This window comes from Dysidea avara, chromosome 11 (assembly GCF_963678975.1).
Source record: "Dysidea avara chromosome 11, odDysAvar1.4, whole genome shotgun sequence".
NCBI lineage: Eukaryota > Metazoa > Porifera > Demospongiae > Dictyoceratida > Dysideidae > Dysidea > Dysidea avara.
The window spans coordinates 5,788,065-5,808,983 of record NC_089282.1 but is presented as its reverse complement, the minus strand read 5'-3'; the positions used below and the strand labels follow the sequence as shown (position 1 = coordinate 5,808,983).

General features: G+C 38.5%; 1 protein-coding gene across 1 annotated transcript; it reads right to left on the bottom strand.

The window, feature by feature from the left end:
- Positions 1-1,416: 1,416 nt before the first annotated feature.
- On the bottom strand, positions 1,417-13,050 carry LOC136239332 (ATP-dependent translocase ABCB1-like). The gene is made up of 23 exons (XM_066030067.1): positions 12,943-13,050; positions 12,190-12,671; positions 11,479-11,650; positions 11,286-11,410; positions 10,197-10,313; positions 10,088-10,142; positions 9,708-9,821; positions 9,424-9,534; positions 9,234-9,359; positions 8,718-9,092; positions 8,509-8,670; positions 8,298-8,462; positions 8,032-8,193; positions 7,807-7,983; positions 7,511-7,594; positions 7,218-7,421; positions 6,646-6,746; positions 6,438-6,593; positions 2,539-2,695; positions 2,142-2,339; positions 1,872-2,078; positions 1,675-1,821; positions 1,417-1,620 (listed from the first exon to the last, which is right to left on the bottom strand). Exons 1-23 carry the CDS (start codon positions 13,048-13,050, stop codon positions 1,417-1,419), a joined length of 3,909 nt encoding a protein of 1,302 aa, XP_065886139.1.
- Positions 13,051-20,919: the final 7,869 nt, after the last annotated feature.

The window sequence follows — 20,919 nt, the reverse complement described above, 5'->3', positions numbered from 1 at the left end:
TGTACTTGAATTCCCTACAGAATAACTTGCAATGTAATATAACTGAGTAAATTATAAATGCAGCTGGATGCTTTATTAGGGCATAGATATTAGAGTACACATTTGCTGCACGTAGTTGCCTTTTGAATCATAACTCAGTGATTTGTAATCCTATTCTTCTGTACTACTGCAAGGACTTTCTATGATAATTATTCCAGCTAGTCTACATACTGATTTTCAGCTCATTGCTCTAAGCGGTTTTTTTTTAATCATAAAAATCGATCGCGTAATTTTGACACAGGTTGGGTTTTGTGTCATATCTCCATGATCTTTATCCCGATTCCTTTCAAACCACAAAAAGACACTCCTACGATGGTTGCTCCATCTGCATATCAATTGTCAACTGATTCCTCCAAGGGGTTTACCCTGTAGACGTGACAGACCTTCGACCTTATTTTACGCAAATAATTGGTCATAACTCCGTGAATGTTCATCGGATTCCTACCAACGTTGGTACGGAGATCCGCCTTAATGAGCCCTTTAAGTGTGCCAAATTTCAGCCCAATCTGAGCACGCATTCGTGTTTTATGGCAAATTTTGCGAAGTGTGTGAAATGAAGAAGATGAAGGAGAAGAAGAAAAACGAAGAGATTAAAACGAAATTTTGTTCGCTAGTATCTCGAAAATGGCTGGTGCAATTGTCTTCAAATTTGGCATGTAGACTCCCCTAACTGGGCGGCACGTCTCTAGCAATTGTGGTTCCAATCGGATAAGGGATCACAGAGCTACATAGGTGTGAAAATTGCGTTTTCTTTCTTCCTGTTAATACACTCACGGTGTGGCGCGCCGACTTCTTGGGCCGCACGACACACTACCGTGTGTCTTGATATAGGCTCTATTGAAACAGTCATGTAGAACTTATCTTAGAGTTAGTTTAGTCATTAAGCATACTGAAATTGCTGGTTTTTTCATGATATGCGTTTTTCACAGGCAAGGATTTAGTCTAGAATATTATTGCTACATGCATGCATCATGCTTGATGGTTCAAACACCTAAAAATGCCAGTCTAATCAGCAGGTGCCTATCTATTTGCAATAGCCAGTTACTGATTATACCTTACAGTACATGTGGCAGTTTATTCGTTTGATGAAGTGGCAGAACAAGTTGTCTTAGTGCACATACTTTGAAAAAATTTAAGCTCTTAATACCATCCGACTATAGGAACCAGTAAGAAGGTCAGTCATGGAGTCAAGATTTCATATGCACGCTGACTAGGAAAGTGCTACATACAGGATCCATACATCTGAGATTCAAATTTTTTTCCGCACTCAAACTGTATACTGCATGTAGTGCTGCATGCATGCTATCCAACATCGCTATATATAAATATGATTTTTTAGATATCTGATGATTTATTACATTAATAAATGTACAAGTATTATTTTGTGCACATTAATTGCATTTCATTCAGTTTATAGTAGACTCCCTTCTGGGACATTAGTTCAGAATGAGTTCCTGCTTCAATGGCTTTACCATCCTTGATCACTACAATCAGGTCAGCATTGTGGATGGTGGATAACCTGTGAGCTATTACTACACTGGTGCGACCCTCCCTAGCCTTATCCAGTGCCTCTTGAACCACCTAACAATCAACAAGCTCATTACACTCTAACATACTTCATCATTGTCCACATACCTTTTCACTCTCAGTGTCCAAAGCTGATGTTGCCTCATCCAGTAACAATATCTTGGGTTTCCTCACTAAAGCACGAGCAATGGCTATACGTTGTTTCTGTCCTCCTGATAATTGAGTACCACGAGATCCCACATTGGTAGAGTAACCCTACACAGTATTCAAGAACAATAAGAAAATCCCCAAATTATATTGTTTACTTGTGGTAGTGAAATGATGAAGTCGTGTATGTTGGCAGACTTTGCTGCTTTTTCCACTTCTTCATCACTCACTTCACAGAAGCTATCTCCATATCGGATATTATCAGCAATACTGCAATCAAACAATGTTGGTTCTTGTGATACTAGTCCCACCTGATAACGAAGCCATTGAATGTTTAAATCTTTGACATTTACTCCATCTATTTTCTGTGTAAGTAGAAAGTGTTGTCTATCATCAAATTATGAGTTATTATATCTGATGTATCTTACCACATTCCCTCTCTCTGGATCATAGAATCGTTCCAATAGTGACACTACTGTACTCTTGCCACATCCACTGGGACCCACAAGAGCTAATGTCTGTCCTGACTTCACTGACAGACTGAGTCCTTGTAGTACTGGTACATCAGGTCTAGTGGCATACTTAAACTTGACATTTTCCAGTGAAAGTTCACCATTAATGTGATCCTGTAGCACATAAAACAAATTATTGAGTACCTTATCTATGAACACCAGTGTAATTATATTTGTGTTAAATGTTTACAATGCAATGCTACTGGATATTGTGATTGTCTGCCATTGAGCAATACACATGTATAAGCTAAGCATGTCGTGTATTGTAAAAGCACTGCTTTATATTAGGGATAGTGGAGGTTTGAGTCCTTACTAATCTTTTTCCATTCTTTGAATCACTCTCAATAGTAGGCTCCAAATCTATCAAGGAAAATATCCTCTTCGCTGACTGTTTGGAATCAGTATAGTTGGGTGCATATCTGCTTGCTTCTGATGCAATGACGGTTGCAAACCATAGGGATGTTAGTACACTACATAAATGTAACAATAGAGTACACTGAACAGTTGCTACACATACTTATTTAGAAGTTATACCAGCTACTGTTACCCTATAAAAGTATACAGGACACTGTCCTTAGAAATGCGTCACTAAAACTAACTAAAACACATATTAGCTATGCTTCTGCTGTCTGCTTTAACCTTTAGTGTTGTAGTATTCAGAGCCTGTAACTAGGTGTAATGCTTATCTAATCAAAAACAGCCAAGCTGTAAAAGAAGGAGTGCGGCCCTTGAAAAGGCTATGGTGAAAAAAGATGTGAAATCCAAGGTGGCGGCCAAGAAATGGCTGTGATGGTAGGTTAATGGTAAAAATTTTAATAACGACAATTCAGGTGAATTTGGTGTCGCTTGGTCAATTGGCACAAAATTCACCTGAATTGTCGTTATTAAAATTTTTACCATTAACCTGCCATCACAGCCATTTCTTGGCCGCCACCTTGGATTTCACATCTTTTTTCACCATAGCCTTTTCAAGGGCCGCACTCCTTTTTTTACAGCTTGGCTGTTTTTGATTAGATTTCACTTCTTTTTGTATTTGTATACCCCAAAGCCGGCCTATGGCCAGCTTTGGGGCTTTTTAACTTATATATTTTTCTTTACCACAGGAAAAAGAAAAAGATGAAGCAGATTTTATAAACACTTTAACTCATTCTGATTTTATCAGTAAATGTACAAATTATATATATAATGCATATATCAAGAGTTCACAATATAAAAAGAGAGCATATATTTATTACATGTCAATTAATCCCCTCAGGATAGTTTGCAGCTGAACTCTCTACAGGGTGATCTGCTTGTATGTAGATGAACTCTTTACAGGATTCTCTCTACAGGGTGACTTGACTCTAGCTGAACTCTCTGCAGGGTTATCTGTTTGTAGTCGAATTCTATACAGGGTGATTTGTTTGCAGCTGAACTCTCTACAAGGTAACTTCTTCTAGCTGATCTGTCTACAGGGTGACTTGTTTCTAACTGGTCTCTCTACAGGACGATTTGTTTGTAGCAGAATTCTCTACAGAGTGATGTGTTTGCAGCTGAACTCTCTACATGGTGGTTGCTTTGTAGCTGAACTCTCTAAAAGGTGACTTCTTCTAGCTGAACTCTCTACAGGGTGATCTATTCATAGCTGAACTCTCTACAGGATGATTTGTTTGCAGCTGAACTCTCTACATGATGATTTCTTTGTAGCTGAACTCTCTACAGGGCGATTTGTTTGTAGCTGAACTCCCTACAAGGTAACTTCTTCTAGCTGATCTATCTACAGGGTGATTTGTTTGTAGCTGAGTTCTCTACAGGGTGTTTGTTTGCAGCTGAACTCTCTACATGGTAGTTTCTTTGTAGCTGAACTCTCTACAATGTGACTTCTTCTAGCTGAACTCTCTACAGGGTGACTTGTTTCTAGCTGATCTCTCTACAGGGTGACTTGTTTCTAGCTGAACTCTCTACAGGTGATTTGTTTGCAGCTGAACTCTCTACATGGTGGTTTCTTTGTAGCTGAACTCTCTACAAGGTAACTTCTTCTAGCTGATCTTTCTACAGGGTGATTTGTTTGTAGCTGAATTCTCTACAGGGTAATTTATTTGCAGCTGAACTCTGTACAAGGTGACTTCTTCTAGCTGAACTCTCTACAGAGTGATTGCTTTTTTTGCAGCTGAGCTCTCTACATGGTGGTTTCTTTGTAACTGACCTCTCTACAGGGTGATTTGTTTGTAGCTGAACTCTCTACAGGGTGATCTGTTCATAGCTGAACTCCCTACAAGGTAACTTCTTCTAGCTGATCTTTCTACAGGGCGATTTGTTTGTAGCTGAGTTCTCTACAGGGTGTTTGTTTGCAGCTGAACTCTCTACATGGTAGTTTCTTTGTAGCTGAACTCTCTACAGGGGATTTGTTTGCAGCTGAACTCTCTACAAGGTGACTTCTTCTAGCTGATCTCTCTACAGGGTGATTTGTTTGTAGCTGAACTCTCTACAGGTGATTTGTTTCTAGCTGATCTCTCTACAGGGTGACTTGTTTCTATCTGAACTCTCTACAGGGTGATTTGTTTGTAGCTGAACTCTCTACAAGGTAACTTCTTCTAGCTGATCTTTCTACAGGGTGATTTGTTTGTAGCTGAATTCTCTACAGGGTGACTTGTTTCTAGCTGATCTCTGTACAGGGTGACTTGTTCCTAGCTGAACTCTCTACAGGTGATTTGCTTGCAGCTGAACTCTCTTACATGGTGGTTTCTTTGTAGCTGAACTCTCTACAAGGTGACTTCTTCTAGCTGATCTCTCTACAAGATGACTTGTTTCTAACTGAACTCTCTACAGTGTGATCTGTTCATAGCAGAACTTTCTACTGGGTGATTTGTTTGTAGCTGAACACTTTGTATGATTGTTTCTTTGTAACTGAACTCTCTACAAGGTAACTTCTTCTAGCTGATCTCTCTACAGGGCAATTTGTTTGAGCTGAACTCTCTACATGATGGTTTCTTTGTAGCTGAACTCTCTATTAGGTACCTTCTTCTGGCTGATCTGACTACAGGGTGACTTGTTTGTAGCTGAATCCCCTACAGAATAACTTGCAATGTAATATAATGGAGTAAATTATAAATGCAGCTGAATGCTTTATTAGGGTGACTGTTCTATTAGAGTATCTCGATCTCGAATTTGCTAGACGTAATTGCCTTTCGAATCACAACTCAGTGGTTTGTAATCCGATTCTTCTGTACTACTGCAAGGACTTTCTATGATGATTATTCCAGCTACATACTGATTTTCAGCTCATTGCTCTAAGCGGTTTGCCTGATAGACACGAAAACTAATAGTTTTTTATTCATAAAAATCGATCGCGTAATTTTGACACAGGTCGGGTGTTGTGTCATATCTCCGTGGTCTTTATCCCGATTCCTTTCAAACCATAAAAAGGCACTCCTACGATGGTTGCTCCATCTACATAGCAATTTTCAACTGATTCCTCAAAGGAGTTTACCCTGTAGGCGTGACAGACCTTCGACCTTATTTTACGCAAATAATCGGTAATAACTCCGTGAATGTACATCGGATTCCTACCAAAGTTGGTACAGAGATCCGCCTTAATGCGCCCTTTAAGTGTGCCAAATTTCAGCCCGATCCGACCACGCATTCGTGTTTTATGGCGGATTTGCGAAGTGTGCGAAATGAAGTAGAAGAAAAAAACGAAGAAATTAAAACGAAATTTTGTTCGCTCGTATCTCGGAAATGGCTTGAACGATTTTCTTCAAATTTGGTGTGTAGACTCCCCTTACTGGCCGGCACCTCTCTAGCAAATTTGGTTCCAATCGGATAAGGGATCACAGAGCTACATAGGTGTGCAAATTGCGTTTTCTTTCTTCCTGTTAATATACTCACGGGTGGCACGCCGGCTTCTTGGGCCGCACGACACACTACCGTGTGTCTTGATTAGTACTCTAAGGATAATCCTGTATTTGTGATGTGTGGCTGTGTATCAATTCAGTCATAAATTTATGCATATACGTAAGTAGATCGTTTGAATAAACAAACTCCATTTACTCAGTTCATTAATTTTACTCAAACCAAGTACGTATATATTAACAGAATAGAATTGTGTATATAGCTGCTGAGACTTGCAGACTGCTACTACAATACTGTCTCTATGAAGTTCCTTCTCCGCTAACAAGCACAATGTCGCAAAATTCAGTCACAAATGTTGTAATTACAATGTTGTCCACTCACGTGTATAAATCATCAAATTCAAAATGAAGAAAATGGTCCTCATCTAAAGTTATCAGGAAGGCACCAAACCGGTACACCATAGCAGTCAAAAAGTATGTCAATGCATCATTTAGACCATGGCCAACCCCAAGGAAATGACTAGCCCTCAAAGCTTGCCTGTATTATGGAGTTGGGTACAGACAATCGATACAAATTAGCATACACTCACTTGTAAGGTTCTACAAGGCTTTCCTCATACATGGTAGCAAGTTTCTCTTCCATACCTAACCCCACCACTGTGTGTATGTTGGAGATTGACTCAAATGCAATCTATAGAAATATTGTTTACACAATCAACCATAAATGGATCAACATCACCTACCAATTATGCTAAGTGTATAATCAAACATAGTGCTAGTACAATAGGTAAATACAATGTGCCATAGTACATATCCTTATTTGGATGCATATGTCGGAGTCCATACTCTAACAGAGCAATACACAGCTCTAATAAAGCAGTCAGCTGTTATGTATTGATATGACTGCTTTATTAGAGCATATTAGATTTTAATCTAGGGACTACCATTAGCTTCATTTTAAACCTTAGCTCACAAACCAGTAGTAATAACATCCAAATGTAAATACTTATTTATTGACAAAGCATGGGTAGTACATAATCACAATAAAGCACGCTAACTATTTTATCACTGCAGTATTATAAGCAAATTACAGTAAAACCACTGTGACAATAGACTATGCATCAACACTAAATTCAAAGTGACTGACTAAATACACACATACACTTCCAGCTCTTTCATATGCCTTCTTGCTGTTCCTACCAAATGTCCAGATCAAATTGATGCTTAATCTCCCTGCTATCACCCAGACTGGGATCACCAACAATATCAACAACGTGGTTATCCAACTGAAGACAAATGCTATAACTATTCCAGTAATAAGAGCTGCAACTGCTTCTGTCATTACACCCAGACGGGAACCTGTAGTCTGTAATGAACACATACCATAATAATTAAAGTGTATTGACATTATGATAATGAAGATTAATTACAGTCCAAACAAGCAATAGAACTCACTCCTTGTACTTGACTGGCATCATGTGACAATCTGGTTGTGAGGGCTCCAGTTGAGTTTTGTTCCTGATCAAACCAACCAATATCCTACATACATAAAAGCAAACACATGTAAAATGTATTTGTTGTGATCACTACATTGTGTGTTTTTCTTAATAAGCTTAAGTATGATCTTACTGTATATATTTAATACTATTAATTTTAAAGCTACTTCCGGGGTACAGAGGTGGTACCAGTGATATAGTTTAACAATGAAAAAGGGTTATCTTCACTGACTATTAAATTAGCAAATGACTTACTTGACTCATGATAGCTTTAAACGACGTACTTCTTAGTCGTGATGTGAGGGCTTCACCAGATATGGAAAAACAAATAGAGTACATAAATGCAGCAATTCCAGAAATGCCAGCCACTGCTAGAAATAGCAGTGCCCATGGTCGTCCTTTTTCTTCAGCATTGTCAGGATTTGAATATACCTACAGCACATGTCCACTTGCAGTAATAAAGCACATGTACACTTCTACCTCAAGGAGATTTCCAATGAAGATAGATGTAGCTGGAAGGCTAGCCCCATCCACAGCTGATGCTATTACACCTATCAAGATCAAGTACCACTCAGGAACACTGGCTTTAATCAACCTCCATAATGGAGGACCAGAGGTGTCCTTGTTATGATCATCAGTAAGCTACACAGCATAGATAGAGTCAAACCAACAAGATTTATGTATGCTTAACACATTACTCAAGTACAAATGATTCAATTCTCCCAAGTCTATATAATAAACTGTACCTCTTCATCAACAAAGTTCTTTGGTCTACTTCGAACAGACAGCCGAAGTGAAAGCTGTCTAGCAAAAGGTTCATTTGATGTAACTTTACTTAGGGGTTGTACAGATGATTGCTGTGTGTTGCTCACATGTACACTTTCCTTAAATACAATATCCTCTTTGTAGAACTATACAGTAAAAATGATATCATATGAAGACAGTTTACTTCCTTACCTGAGCTTGTACAAGATCAAAGTACACTCCTTTCTTCACCAATAGGGTTTGATGGTTACCAGTCTCTGCTAACTTGCCATTAACAATTGCTGCAATAACATCAGCTCCTTGTATAGTAGACAATCTGTGGGCTATGATGATTGTGGTACGACCATGGCTAGCCTAAAAGAAGCAAAACTGTACACAATTTCAAAATTGTTGAACTGTACTTGATCTAGAGCAGCTTGTACTAAGGATTCACTCTCAGCATCAAGTGCTGATGTTGCCTCATCCAGTATCAGTATCTTTGGGTCTCTCACTATGGCACGAGCAATGGCTATACGTTGTTTCTGTCCTCCTGACAGTTGAGTACCCATCTCTCCTACTAAAGTGTTATATCCATCAGGAAGTTTACTGATGAAAGAGTGAGCATTTGCAGCCTCAGCTGCAGCAATCATTTCTTCTTCTGTAACATCATCTCTACCATAACGAATGTTCTCTGCTATTGTAGTAGCAAACAACACTGGCTCCTGACTGACTACTCCAATGTTGGAACGTAACCAACGTAAGTTCAAATCCTTAACATCATATCCACCAACAGTTACCTACACAAGCATCATGACTACTAGATATGCTATTGCATGACCAAATAAGTAACATACACATGTATTTTAGAATTACTACACCTCATGATCAGATATTGTCAAAAGAAACTAAGGTATCAATATTGACATCATACTAAATACCTTTCCTTGATCAGGATCATAAAATCGTTGCAGTAACCGAACAACGGTACTCTTCCCACAACCACTTGGTCCAACTAGTGCCAGAGTTTGTCCAGGACTGATACTGAGATTAAGCCCATCAAATACCTGCAAAAATTATCACTGATGACAATACAAAGAAACACGTGCACTTTGTTGGATTATCTTTTACCTTTACGTCAGATCTGGTTGGGTAGCTAAAACACAATTCTTCAAACGTTATTGTATTATCAACATTGACTGGTTTAAAACCAGTAGTAGATGTAGAATCAATCTTAGGTTTCTGCAATAGTAGGATCAGTTTTACTATTGTATTTTTGTACATTCAGCACAATATAACACTGCGAAAGCATGCTACATGTGTCTAGCCATTGTACTGAATATGTGTACATGCATGTTTGTGTAGATATGAACATTATTATAGAACATAAATCTATGTTCTGTGCATTGTTTTACCCTATCAATGGTGCCATAGATGAACTTTGTAGCACCAGTGGCCTCAGAAAAATCTTGTAGACTAAGACTAGCTTGTCCAAGTGCAAACGATCCCAGCAAAATTGCTGCAAATACCTGTTAGAGTAAAAGCAGATTATTTCACTTCTAAATTCCTTTACAGGTGCTTACAGCTTCACTAAACACACAAATTTGCTCAATTTGAGTTTATAGTAAAATGAAGCCTAAAATGATACTAAGACTTTCCCCTATGAAAAAAATGTACAACAAGGTGGCCATGAGGTCAGTCAGTATAATTTAACTATATGGTTGTGGTTTTCTTTACATGGCCACCATTGGTGAATTTTTACTAAAAAAGAGGAAAAATTGCATATGGCACATACAGTGATAACATCTCCAGTTGTAGCATTGTGATGTTGAATGATATAGGCACCAAACCTGAGTAGCAATAAGTGGTTTGATTTCGATATACATGTAGAGCTAAAAACTTACCAAACTCCTACTGCATAGACAAAGAACACAAAGAAACATTTTAATCCTATTCCAAATCCAGTAATAGCTCCTTTCTTTACTCCAATTTTAAAGGCACCTTTCAAGTGTACGTCATACCTATATAATGTATGACAGTAGGATAGTCTATAATACAGTATGACTGTAATACATCAAACCCTCTCTTTAAAAAGCTCTAAATTGTGGATGAATCGCACTTCACAAGTACAGTTGCTCCATAAACACTTTATTTGCTTATGCATATATGTGTGTAATGCATTTGTGTGCATATGTATAGTGTATGCATGTGGTGTGTGTGTGTGTGTGTGTGTGTGCGTGTGTGTGTGTGTGTGTGTGTAGTGTGTGTGTGTGTGGTGTGTGTGTGTGTGTGTGTGTGTGTGTGTGTGTGTGTGTGTAGTGCGTATAGTGTGTATGTGTAGTGTGTGTGTGTGTGTGTGTGTGTGTGTGTGTGTGTGTGTGTGTGTGTGTGTGTGTGTGTGTGCGTAGTGTAGTGTGTATGTGTAGTGTGTGTGTGTGTGTGTGTGTGTGTGTGTGTGTGTAGTGTGTATGTGTAGTGTGTGTTGTGTGTGTGTGTGTGTGTGTGTGTGTGTGTGTGTGTGTGTGTGTGCGTAGTGTAGTGTGTATGTGTAGTGTGTGTGTGTGTGTGTGTGTGTGTGTGTGTGTGTGTGTGTGTGTGTGTGTGTAGTGTGTATGTGTAGTATGTGTGTGTAGTGTGTGTGTGTGTGTGTGTGTGTGTGTGTGTGTGTGTGTGTGTGTGTGTGTGTGTGTGTGTGTGTGTGTGTGTGTGTGTGTGTGTGTGTGTGCATGTAGTGTGTGTGTGTGTATTGTGTGAGTGTGTATGTGTATGTGTGCCTGTGTGTGTGTTTGTAGTGTGTGTGTGTATGTGTGCATGCATGTGTGTGTGAGTGTGTGCATGCATATGTGTGTGAGTGTGTGTGTGCACGTGCATGCGTGGGTGTGTGCATGCGTGGGTGTGTGTATGCGTGGGTGTGTGCATGCGTGGGTGTGTGCATGCGTGTGTGCGTACACATTTATATACATATATACATGACTTATGTAAATATAACCTACCGATCTATTTCTTTCTGTTGCCCACCAAATGCCACCACAGTTCGGATAGAAGAGAACACCTCTTCAGCCACAGCTCCAGCACTGGCATACTCCTTCAATCCCTCACCACTGAACTTACCTAATATCTAAAAATTTATATAAATATTTAGAATAACAAATAATACATATGACTCCCAATGGTAATACAACCTACCCATACAAGCAACACAGTAGCAGCAATCACAAAAGGTGTTGCTCCTAGCATCACTAGAGCTAGCCTCCAGTCATAGATGAACCCAACAATGACTCCACCAATAGAAGAAGTAGTCCATTGGATAAACATTGACAGTCGAACTCCAATTCCTGCACGAATCTTTTCAATATCCCTGCAAGTTGGCAACAAAATTTATAAGCATAATGTTGAGATTCTTCCTAGATGGTAAATTAGTGTATGTATTTGTGTGGGAGGATCAAAGTGCTGAAGTGTGCTGTTATCTATACAGCACAGTTGGGCAGATACATTACAATTCTATTTTTTTCTTAACTGAGTACATCATGCCGGTATAATATTATGATCTCTGAAACTAGCCAAACTAATCCTAGCTGCTTGTTCTACGACTAGAAATAAATTAGATTCTATTAGCTCAAAAATTGAAGCAATTTGAATACCCAAGATAATCACTTCAAAGAAGATGACTAGCTTCCCTATAGCCTCACTTAAAGCATGCATGTTTAAATACAACACATGGAGGTGTCTCAATACAAAATAGTTTGCCTTGTGTTGTATTAGTCCTTTCCCATTGTGCTGTATTTCATACACACGTCACAGCAATACTTTTAAGTAATATGCATGCACATACGTAGACTACAGTAAATTTTATACAACTTTTAAATGAGTATATAACTTCTATAATAAGTTGCTTACTCATTCAGTCTAGAGTTGAGTTCTCCAGCACTGTTTATATCAAACCAACTGATGTCTTGTCGAAGAATGGATTTAAAGAAGGTAATACGAATAACTTGTATTTGTCGTTCACAAGCATATTGAAATAAAGATGAATGGAATATTCCACCAATCAACACCACCACTCCTAGAACACAATAATATATTACTATCAGGTTAATCCGGTCAATCAATTCATCCTTGGTTGTACACAAAGAATTGTCAACAAAGAACTGACAATCTTGTGTCATGCCACAGACTGTATTCAATTGGGTACAATTTACATTACTAGTTGAAATATTGTCGAATGATCTAGCTTGTTGACGTGTGAGAAATTCATTAGATAAAATATCAGCAGTTTCTCCCATAACCACCACCAGGAAGGGTACAGTGACTCCATGAATTATGGCAGCAATGGCTCCAATACTCATCACCAGCCAATCCAACCAAGTAGCATACCGAAACTACACCACAATAAAATGTTCTAATAACAGAAACATACAAACAAACATACCACACCAATGGTGGATCCAGCATAGGGTAAAGGGGCCCTTACACTTTCATGTTAAGTGCTATCTATGCATGGGTAAAGAATAGCTGTAATAATGCAAGCTTTATTATCAGATTTAGAAGGGGTGTTGGGAAATCATCCCCCACATCCCTTTCTGACTTAACCAGGTAACCAAAAGAATTTCATACACTATAATACAGTCAATAGTGCAATTACCTCAATACCCTGTGTTTGAATTTGAGTTGGTTACTACACAACAAGATCTTCAAAATCAACATTGGCACTGATGCATTTGCTTCATTTTGACCAATGAGATTCAGTAATGACGACATTTGAGTGTATATTCACACTATACAACTATAGCTATATAGTGAGCTTTTCTCTCAGACTGTGAACTGGGTGTTCCCCTCCCCCTGGATCCACCCCTGCATACACACACAGAGTATGGCAACATGCACACATGTTTACACACAAGAACATTGGCTGATGAATTACTGCAGTACAGTCAAGAAATTTCAACTGCAGTGCCTGGAATTCTTTTGGTAATCCAATGCTGAATTTATAGTCATAGTAACACAAATTAGTAACATTAGCCTATTGTGTAGCTATACACAGCTTGTAGTTTGGAATGCCTTCATTTTATGGCTACATATGATCTTTGTTATTTTTGTATGGCCACACATCCTTCATTCAGCACAAGAGCTTATAATTTCTAACAAATGTGCTCCTGCACTAAGAGAGATCTGGCCATGCAAGACCAGATCTCATACTTCGCTTATATAGCTACCTGTATGATATTAGTGTTCAAACAAGCACAGATTTTTAGTGGTAGAGTAACTATACTAATGTATCTAGTTTTAATGATCAAATACTCATAAATACTAGTAGCCAAGCTAGGGAGGTTTTATAACTTTTCGATCCACAAATCAAGTACTATAACTTTCATGGTGTCAGTTCTTGATGATAAATAAAATTAATACTGTTAGTCTGTTACATCATGTGAGCTGGTAAAATGGATCATGTGACCTTAATGATTACTCAGGCTGGAGTAAAAAACTGAGCAGCAAATAGCTGGTTTAGCTCATATTAATCAATGGTGTACACTACAAAAGCCTCTGGTGCGTAGTTCAAATACCACATGACTCCACTGAAGTAAGGTAAGTAAGGGGGTTTCCGGACAGCTGCGTATTCCGGACACTTCGTTTATAATCCGCTAATGAAGGATGGAATGGAAACCACAGGCTATGGTTTGAGTACCTAAGTACCCCACTTGTGTGCTATAAAATACCAAAGTTTTATCTCGATAGCTTCAAGGATTACTGAGATTCGTCACGATTTGCTTGCGCATGTAGAATATTTTTGTGTAAAAACTTTCTATACGCGTGTTAACAGTAGATTGAGGGCATCGTTCGTAATTCTAAGCGACCATATGCACCACAAATTGTCAATCACACTATACAGTGAACAGATATATGGTTTGGATATAGTACAACTGGATTCCAAGCCCATTACCTGCGTCGTGTCAACTTGAATGCGCAATCAACACAACCAGCAGCCCGGAGAAGCCTGCAGCAAGGATCCGCTGGGCCACATTGCTAGTATGCTATTTCTGTGTTCAGGTAAGGGCTGGTACAGATTTCCAGGCAGTAGATCAAACGTCGCATCTTTGAAAGCGTTGCAAGTCAACTGCAAGGTCCGGAGCAGCATAATGCAATTCTGCTGCTAAAAAAATCACTGCCATAAACAAAGTAACCAGCCAAACAGAATGCTATCAGTCTCTGCTGGACCACGGCACTCAGTGGAGTGCAGCAATTCCCATAGCAATGCCAGGTACGCCTACTTTTACTGGTGTCCGGAAACCCCAGCCACATAAATTTTTAGCATTTTCTCAAATTGCAAATTTAGTCTGTTCTTTCTCCTAGCACTCTACACTTTACCACTCACAATTTATACCACTGATAGCCTATTTCATTGGCTACAATTCGGCACCAAGCATGTTAGAATCCGTTCTTCTCTCGAGGAGAAATTAGCAATTTTCTAATACACATACAAACTTTGTCCGGAAACGCCCGCCCCTACCTTAACTAAATCTTGAATGAACCAAGGGGTCACCAACCTGGAAAATTCCTGTATGAGAAATCTTTAAGATCTTTTGAAAGATTTCAACAGATAACACATGATGTTTAGCATACAAATAGCTAGTTTTGTTTTTTAAAAATCCATTTAAGCTGTATTGGTGACACCAGGACTCATTTACAGATCCATAAAGAGAACTTTTATCTTAAATTGTTATATAGCAAGGAGCTGTAAACCCCTTGAGGCCAAACTGATCACAGATGGCTCAGCATAACGCACAGAGGGCTATGATATAACGTCACAAACTTATAGTTATATAGCTATATGTACTTACTGTTTCCAGTGGTATAATGTGCCTAACTGCTGTAACTTCTGACTTCATTTCCTACATATACTGTAGCTATGGATATTCACACAACAGTACTTTAAGGCACTCACTCCGCAGCCGGGTGTGAAAAAGAAATAGCTAGCTGACTGGTAGTTAGCACGGAGGATAGTTTAGCACGGTAGCTACGTAGGAAGGTCTTGATGCCCCCTTGAGTTTTCAGTAGCTGTCACCTGTTTTGAAGTCTGTAGCTATAGCTCCAAAATCGGACGCGCCGGATTGCTCGAGCTACAACAGGAATTTGAACAACTTATGTCTTTAGATAGTTCAATTAAGGCTGTGAGACTTTGCACACTAAGTATCAGCTTTCTCGCCGGGCTTCTTTGTCTGTGTGACAGCAGCCCTGCAAAGTCATTTCCGATTAATTAATATTTTTTCCGGATTATATATAGGCATTCCAGTATCCGAGATTTTTAAATAAAAAAAATCTCCGTATATTCCCTAATAGAACCCTGGCACAAAATAACAACTCTCGTTTAACTTGGAATTGCTCCGTCATCCGAACTCCAATGAGGACGAAAATCGCTATGGGGTTTGTCCACACGCTGATCATCATGAAAATCTTAGTTTTATCGTGCGCGTTACATATAAGTACGTTTTGTATTGTTTTGTAATCTCTTTAAGCCTTGTAATGTATGTAGAATACTTTAAAACTTAAAAAAACGTACTGTCGGGTGGAAGGTAGTCACTGGTGCTTACTTTAAAGGGCGTGGTTACTTAGCTCAGGTTATCGATTTTCAGCTCCACGGCAATTTCCTAATGGCTGTGTCATCAGCTCAAAACTATAAACCACTTCAAAGTCGGCATAACAATGCAGTAATTGAAACCACAACTCCACCTTAGGTATTGTTGCATCATTGTGGCACCTCCACTTTAGTTGTTTACCTTTGTAAGTTGCTAACTTGATGTTGTTAATTAATTGACATATGTGACTGGATTTCACATAACAAGGCTTCCACACACACAAAATCAAACTTACGATTTTACCAGAAATGGATTGCTGGTCTAATACACTATCATATTTCACACTGTACTTCCTTCAGCACTGACAAGTCTGGTTTCTGTAGCAGTTTTCTTCCGACCCTGTCAAAGCCACGAGTGTGAGATTGGCACCATTAAATGCCCATGGCTTTGTGATAATGGTGTGTAGTGAGCTGGGACTTCACAGAGAGCTCGCCAATAGTGCTCTCAGTCAATTTGGAGTAATTTGAGGGCCATGAAGAGCCCAAACTTGGCCTCTGGGTTCTTGGCCTCTGGGTTCCAATCGTCTTCTTACTTCATTTTATACCCGTATATTAAGACCACCGTCCACCCCCACCCTCCCACCCTATTACTACCGTCCACCCCCACCCTCCCACCCTATTACTACCACCTGTGATATTATTACCCGCTCGAAAAAAGCTGCTCAAAACAGGGCAAATTTTGGGTATCAGAAATGTATACACCCACTCAGTGATAGCTAGTGAACAGATGAACAATTGGTGCAAATTTTGTTTGCACAGCTGTAGGCACTGGGAAGTTATTACACAATGATTCCTTAAAATCGCCATATCTCCTAACAAAGCTTTGTGCGTCGAAGCCTTGTTTTGTCAAATTCAGTCACATATAGACTCTCACCTATGGGTTTACACCATTGTATTGAGAGGTGTGCAGTAGGTGAAACATATTTGCTCACCGCAAAGCATGCAAAGATCACTGAGATCTGATAAGACCTCAAGTTACTCTCATTACATGTACAAACTTACTGCTAGAAGCAACTGTAGTTTCAAGACAGTCCAGGTTGCTAGATGGCTTCCTAATTCAATTGTGCCATTTTTCCCTTTAAAATGTATGGGGAGCCCTGGAGAAAAAAAAATTAATGTACCGCATGCCAAAGTAGCTAATTCCAACCCAACAAACTATTATATATTTGAGATCAGCAATCAATACTCTATCTATTGAGCATAATAATAGTCCATTTTTCCAAAATTTAAAAATTGGGCTGGAATGCCTATGATATATAATATGTATACACGTATTAATCAAAAATGACTTTGCAGGGCTGCTGCCACCAGACAAAGAAGCTGAGAAAGCTGATACTGCATAGTGTGCAAAGTCCCACAGCCTTGAACTATCTAAAGGCACATAAGTTGTTCAAAAAATTCCTATTGTAGCTTGAGTAATCGGGTCCGATTTTGGAACCTGTCCAATATTAGGTGAGTTACTCTATGTGCCTAGCTAAGCCATAAAACAGTTCAGGTTTTTTTATGAAAGCACCAAAATATCTTATGGGTTTATAACACGTGTAGTAAGGGGAGGCATGTATAGCTATTGGTACCCTATTTTTTCAATAAAATTATTTGTTTAGCTACATGGAAATAATCACTATCCAGTTTAAAGCCTGCAGCTGCAAGACTGAGGCAGATCTAGAGTTTTAAAAAGGGCAACTTTGCTCTGGAGCATGGTAGTTGTAGCTTTATATTTCATAAACATTTTATAGTGGAAAATAGCTAACTAGCTATATGTGCATGATGTACTCGTAGCTATACATAGTAACCTTGACTAGCTATATAGCATACAATTGAGATCACTGAGATCAACAAACCCTGAAGTTACTCACATTGGATGCAACTGAAATTTAAAGTTACTAGATAGCTTCCTGATTCAATTATGCCATATTCCCTTTAAAACACATGAGGAGCACTAGAGAAAAAAATGTACCCTTTAGAGCACTGTGTGCATGCCGACAGACTGAGATTGGCAATCAATACTCATCTCTATTGAGCATATACTAATTGTACTGAAAAGTCACAAAATTTATAAAATTGGGCTGGAAATGCCTATTCTTTGAGTTGGACTGGGGAGTAGCAACGGCAGTGTATATACATTTAATGTTGTAGTGTGTGGAGGGACTGGGTAGTAGCTATATAGTATGACTCAGCTTACATGCTTTTACTAAAGGGTCTGAGAGCCCTGCCGCCCCCAACTCTCCAAAATTTTTTTGGTGCATATTTTATACCTATTCTCACAGCATTATTCAACAATGGCTTAATTGTACAACAGCAAAAAATCCTAATTACACTAAACACAATGATGACAACAAAATTTATCGTAATGGAAGAATACTTGGACTTTGCATGGGTTCTGAATCTTGAAGTAGTGCCAATCGACTGAAACAATATTAATTTTATATATTTACACAGCTACACATGATTGAATTAATTTTTTTACTTTCAAAAGAACTATTGGAGCTAATGAGTCAAGCTGGGACATCAGCAAGAGGTATATATATAATGGCTTTAAAAAACATTCAGTATTACAAGCAACTTCAGGAAAAGTAAATGCTGAGCATAATCAGATTTAATACTAAAATGTGTACTCATATCACCATATCATACAGTAAGTGCTCATCAAATTCTGCAGTGAGTGTATCATCTGATTATCGAACAATTACAATTCCATTCGCTTGATTTGAGTTGGATGTCAGATTTTCAGCAGATAAAGAGCACAATTTGAATATTGGGCACTGATACCAAATGTAATTTGCACTGACAACCATTAAACACCATAATGGAGAACTATTTGTTGCCAGCAGAAAGCAACCCATGATAGTGAGCTTGCTATAATGGCAAGTTCATTGCCATAAATTATAAACTTTAAAAGATGAATCAGACACTAACTCAACATTTTCCCAAACTTATACACGAACTGGCATGGTAGTGTGCATGGTGGGTGGCTAACCTGCTATGTATTATTCTTATATGATGTAAATATATGTCTTGTATCATTTGTATTGTTTGATTTTACATTCTGTTGTATCAGTAGTCACTGCACGTATGTATGCTGCAGTAGGGAAAATGACACTGCTGACTACTGTGAGGGTAAATCTACTGTGAAGCCAAATCATCTTTTCTGGCAAGGTTTGACGTGTTAGCTACATATATAGCTATAGTACCAGCTAGTTAGCTAGCATTGTTGCAAATTCAAGTTAATAGACGTTAGCAAGAGTTAATATTAACTCTTGACGTTAGCAATTTGATTCACAAAAAATTCCTGGCCAGCGATTGAAGAGTGAAGAGTGGCATTGTGTGACATGCAATCTTGTACATCTTCATGCATACTGCATATCTATCCTATCATTTATCAGTCTACCGCCTGTGGGTTTCTTTATGACAACAGTTTCAATTTATTCACAGGCATATATAGTTCTGATTTTATTATGTAGCTTCACTGTAGTAGCCTGGCTGCATAGATGAATTCGAGGAAGAATTGGATTCATATAGAATTACATGTGAATTATCAAATCAATTATCTTGGATCGGCGCGCGGGAAGCCACGCAGTCACAATGGGGAATTACCTGTACTCATTGTACAGTTTTGTATTTGGTGACACTGATACAAGGGAGGGTGATAAGACCTATTACGAAACTGATGACGTATTAACTGGCCGTCCCAACGCAATCATAGATGACTTAAAGAACCGAATTCATGAGTTATCGCGAGGTGCTAGCGTTGAGTACATTGGAATAGCAAGTGGAGATGACGGTATATCTGCGATGAGATCACGAATGGACGATTACAAGAAGAGTCTAGGGATTAACGAAATGACATTATTGTATCAGAGTGCAAGTCATAACAATGTCAGGGTGGTTGAAACGAAATTAATAGAATACAGCAAAGAAATTCATCCTGGAATCAATAAAAACCAAATAGGTGGCGGAGGTGGTCGAATACCCAATAACCCTAAACATCACTACGTGTATGCAGCCTACCGTCGCTCTTGAAATGTGTGCTATAATATATATATGAATATAGTGGAATGCTAGCTATTTTTGTATGAATTTATTTTAACTGATTTTATTTTTCATATTTTTGTACCTTCCTATTTATTTGTTTATTTATTTATTTAGGCTTTATGGTGTAAAAACACCAAAGGTCTGTTGGTAGCAACCAACAGCCATAAAATACATACAATTAATACTAACTATACTTAAGTAATTACATAGTTAAGATTATAAGTAGTTAAAATTGGAGGTTAGAGGTTTGGTGGCATCTGGAGCATGGACATAAGTAATGTAGAGTGCAGTTGTTATTTTCATCAAAGTTTCTCAGGAAATTATCCCACAGATAATTTAGCAAACAAACTGACATGTTTAAGTCTAGAATTGGTATGGCATTCCACAGGGATGGTAAACGATGAAAATAAGAATGTTATGATACGTTGTTAAGATGTTGAGGTAACAAGAGTTTGTTGCTGGAGCCTGATCTAGTATTGGTAGAGTTGAAAGTGATGTAGTTATTGATGTTGAACCGATTAGTTGGTGATTTGATAGCAAACAGTATGTCTTGAAGTTCTAATATGTACATTAAAGGGAGGAGCCAGGCTCAGATTTATCAAACGGTCTTTGTAACAACTAGTGTTATCGTTCAAGATGTATTTAGTGCCATGATGTTGAATTCTTTCAAGGTTTAAAATGTCTTTCATTGGGTGAGGACGCCAAACTTACATACAGTAGAGTTACTGTGATCTTACCAATGATACATACAGTCTAACCAATGTATATAGAAGGTGAAGGGGGGGGGGGCAAAAGTACGGCGAATTAGTCCGAGTATTTTGTATGAATGAGCGGTGATGTCTTTGTAATGTTTATCCCAACTTAGGTCTTCAGATAATATTAATCCGAGATCTTTATGAGAATTGACATGAGGTATAATTGAATTGGACATAGAATAAGAAGTGTCTAGTTTACGTTTGAATGAT

Excerpts from the sequence above, each read along its gene's own strand:
- LOC136239332 (XM_066030067.1), bottom strand. The coding sequence starts at position 13,050 with ATGTCGTCATTACTGAATCTCATTGGTCAAAATGAAGCAAATGCATCA. Across the intron at positions 9,093-9,233 it reads ATGATCCTGATCAAGGAAAG|GTAACTGTTGGTGGATATGA; the intron begins GTATTTAGTATG and ends ATGCTTGTGTAG. Across the intron at positions 1,621-1,674 it reads TGGACACTGAGAGTGAAAAG|GTGGTTCAAGAGGCACTGGA; the intron begins GTATGTGGACAA and ends GTTGATTGTTAG.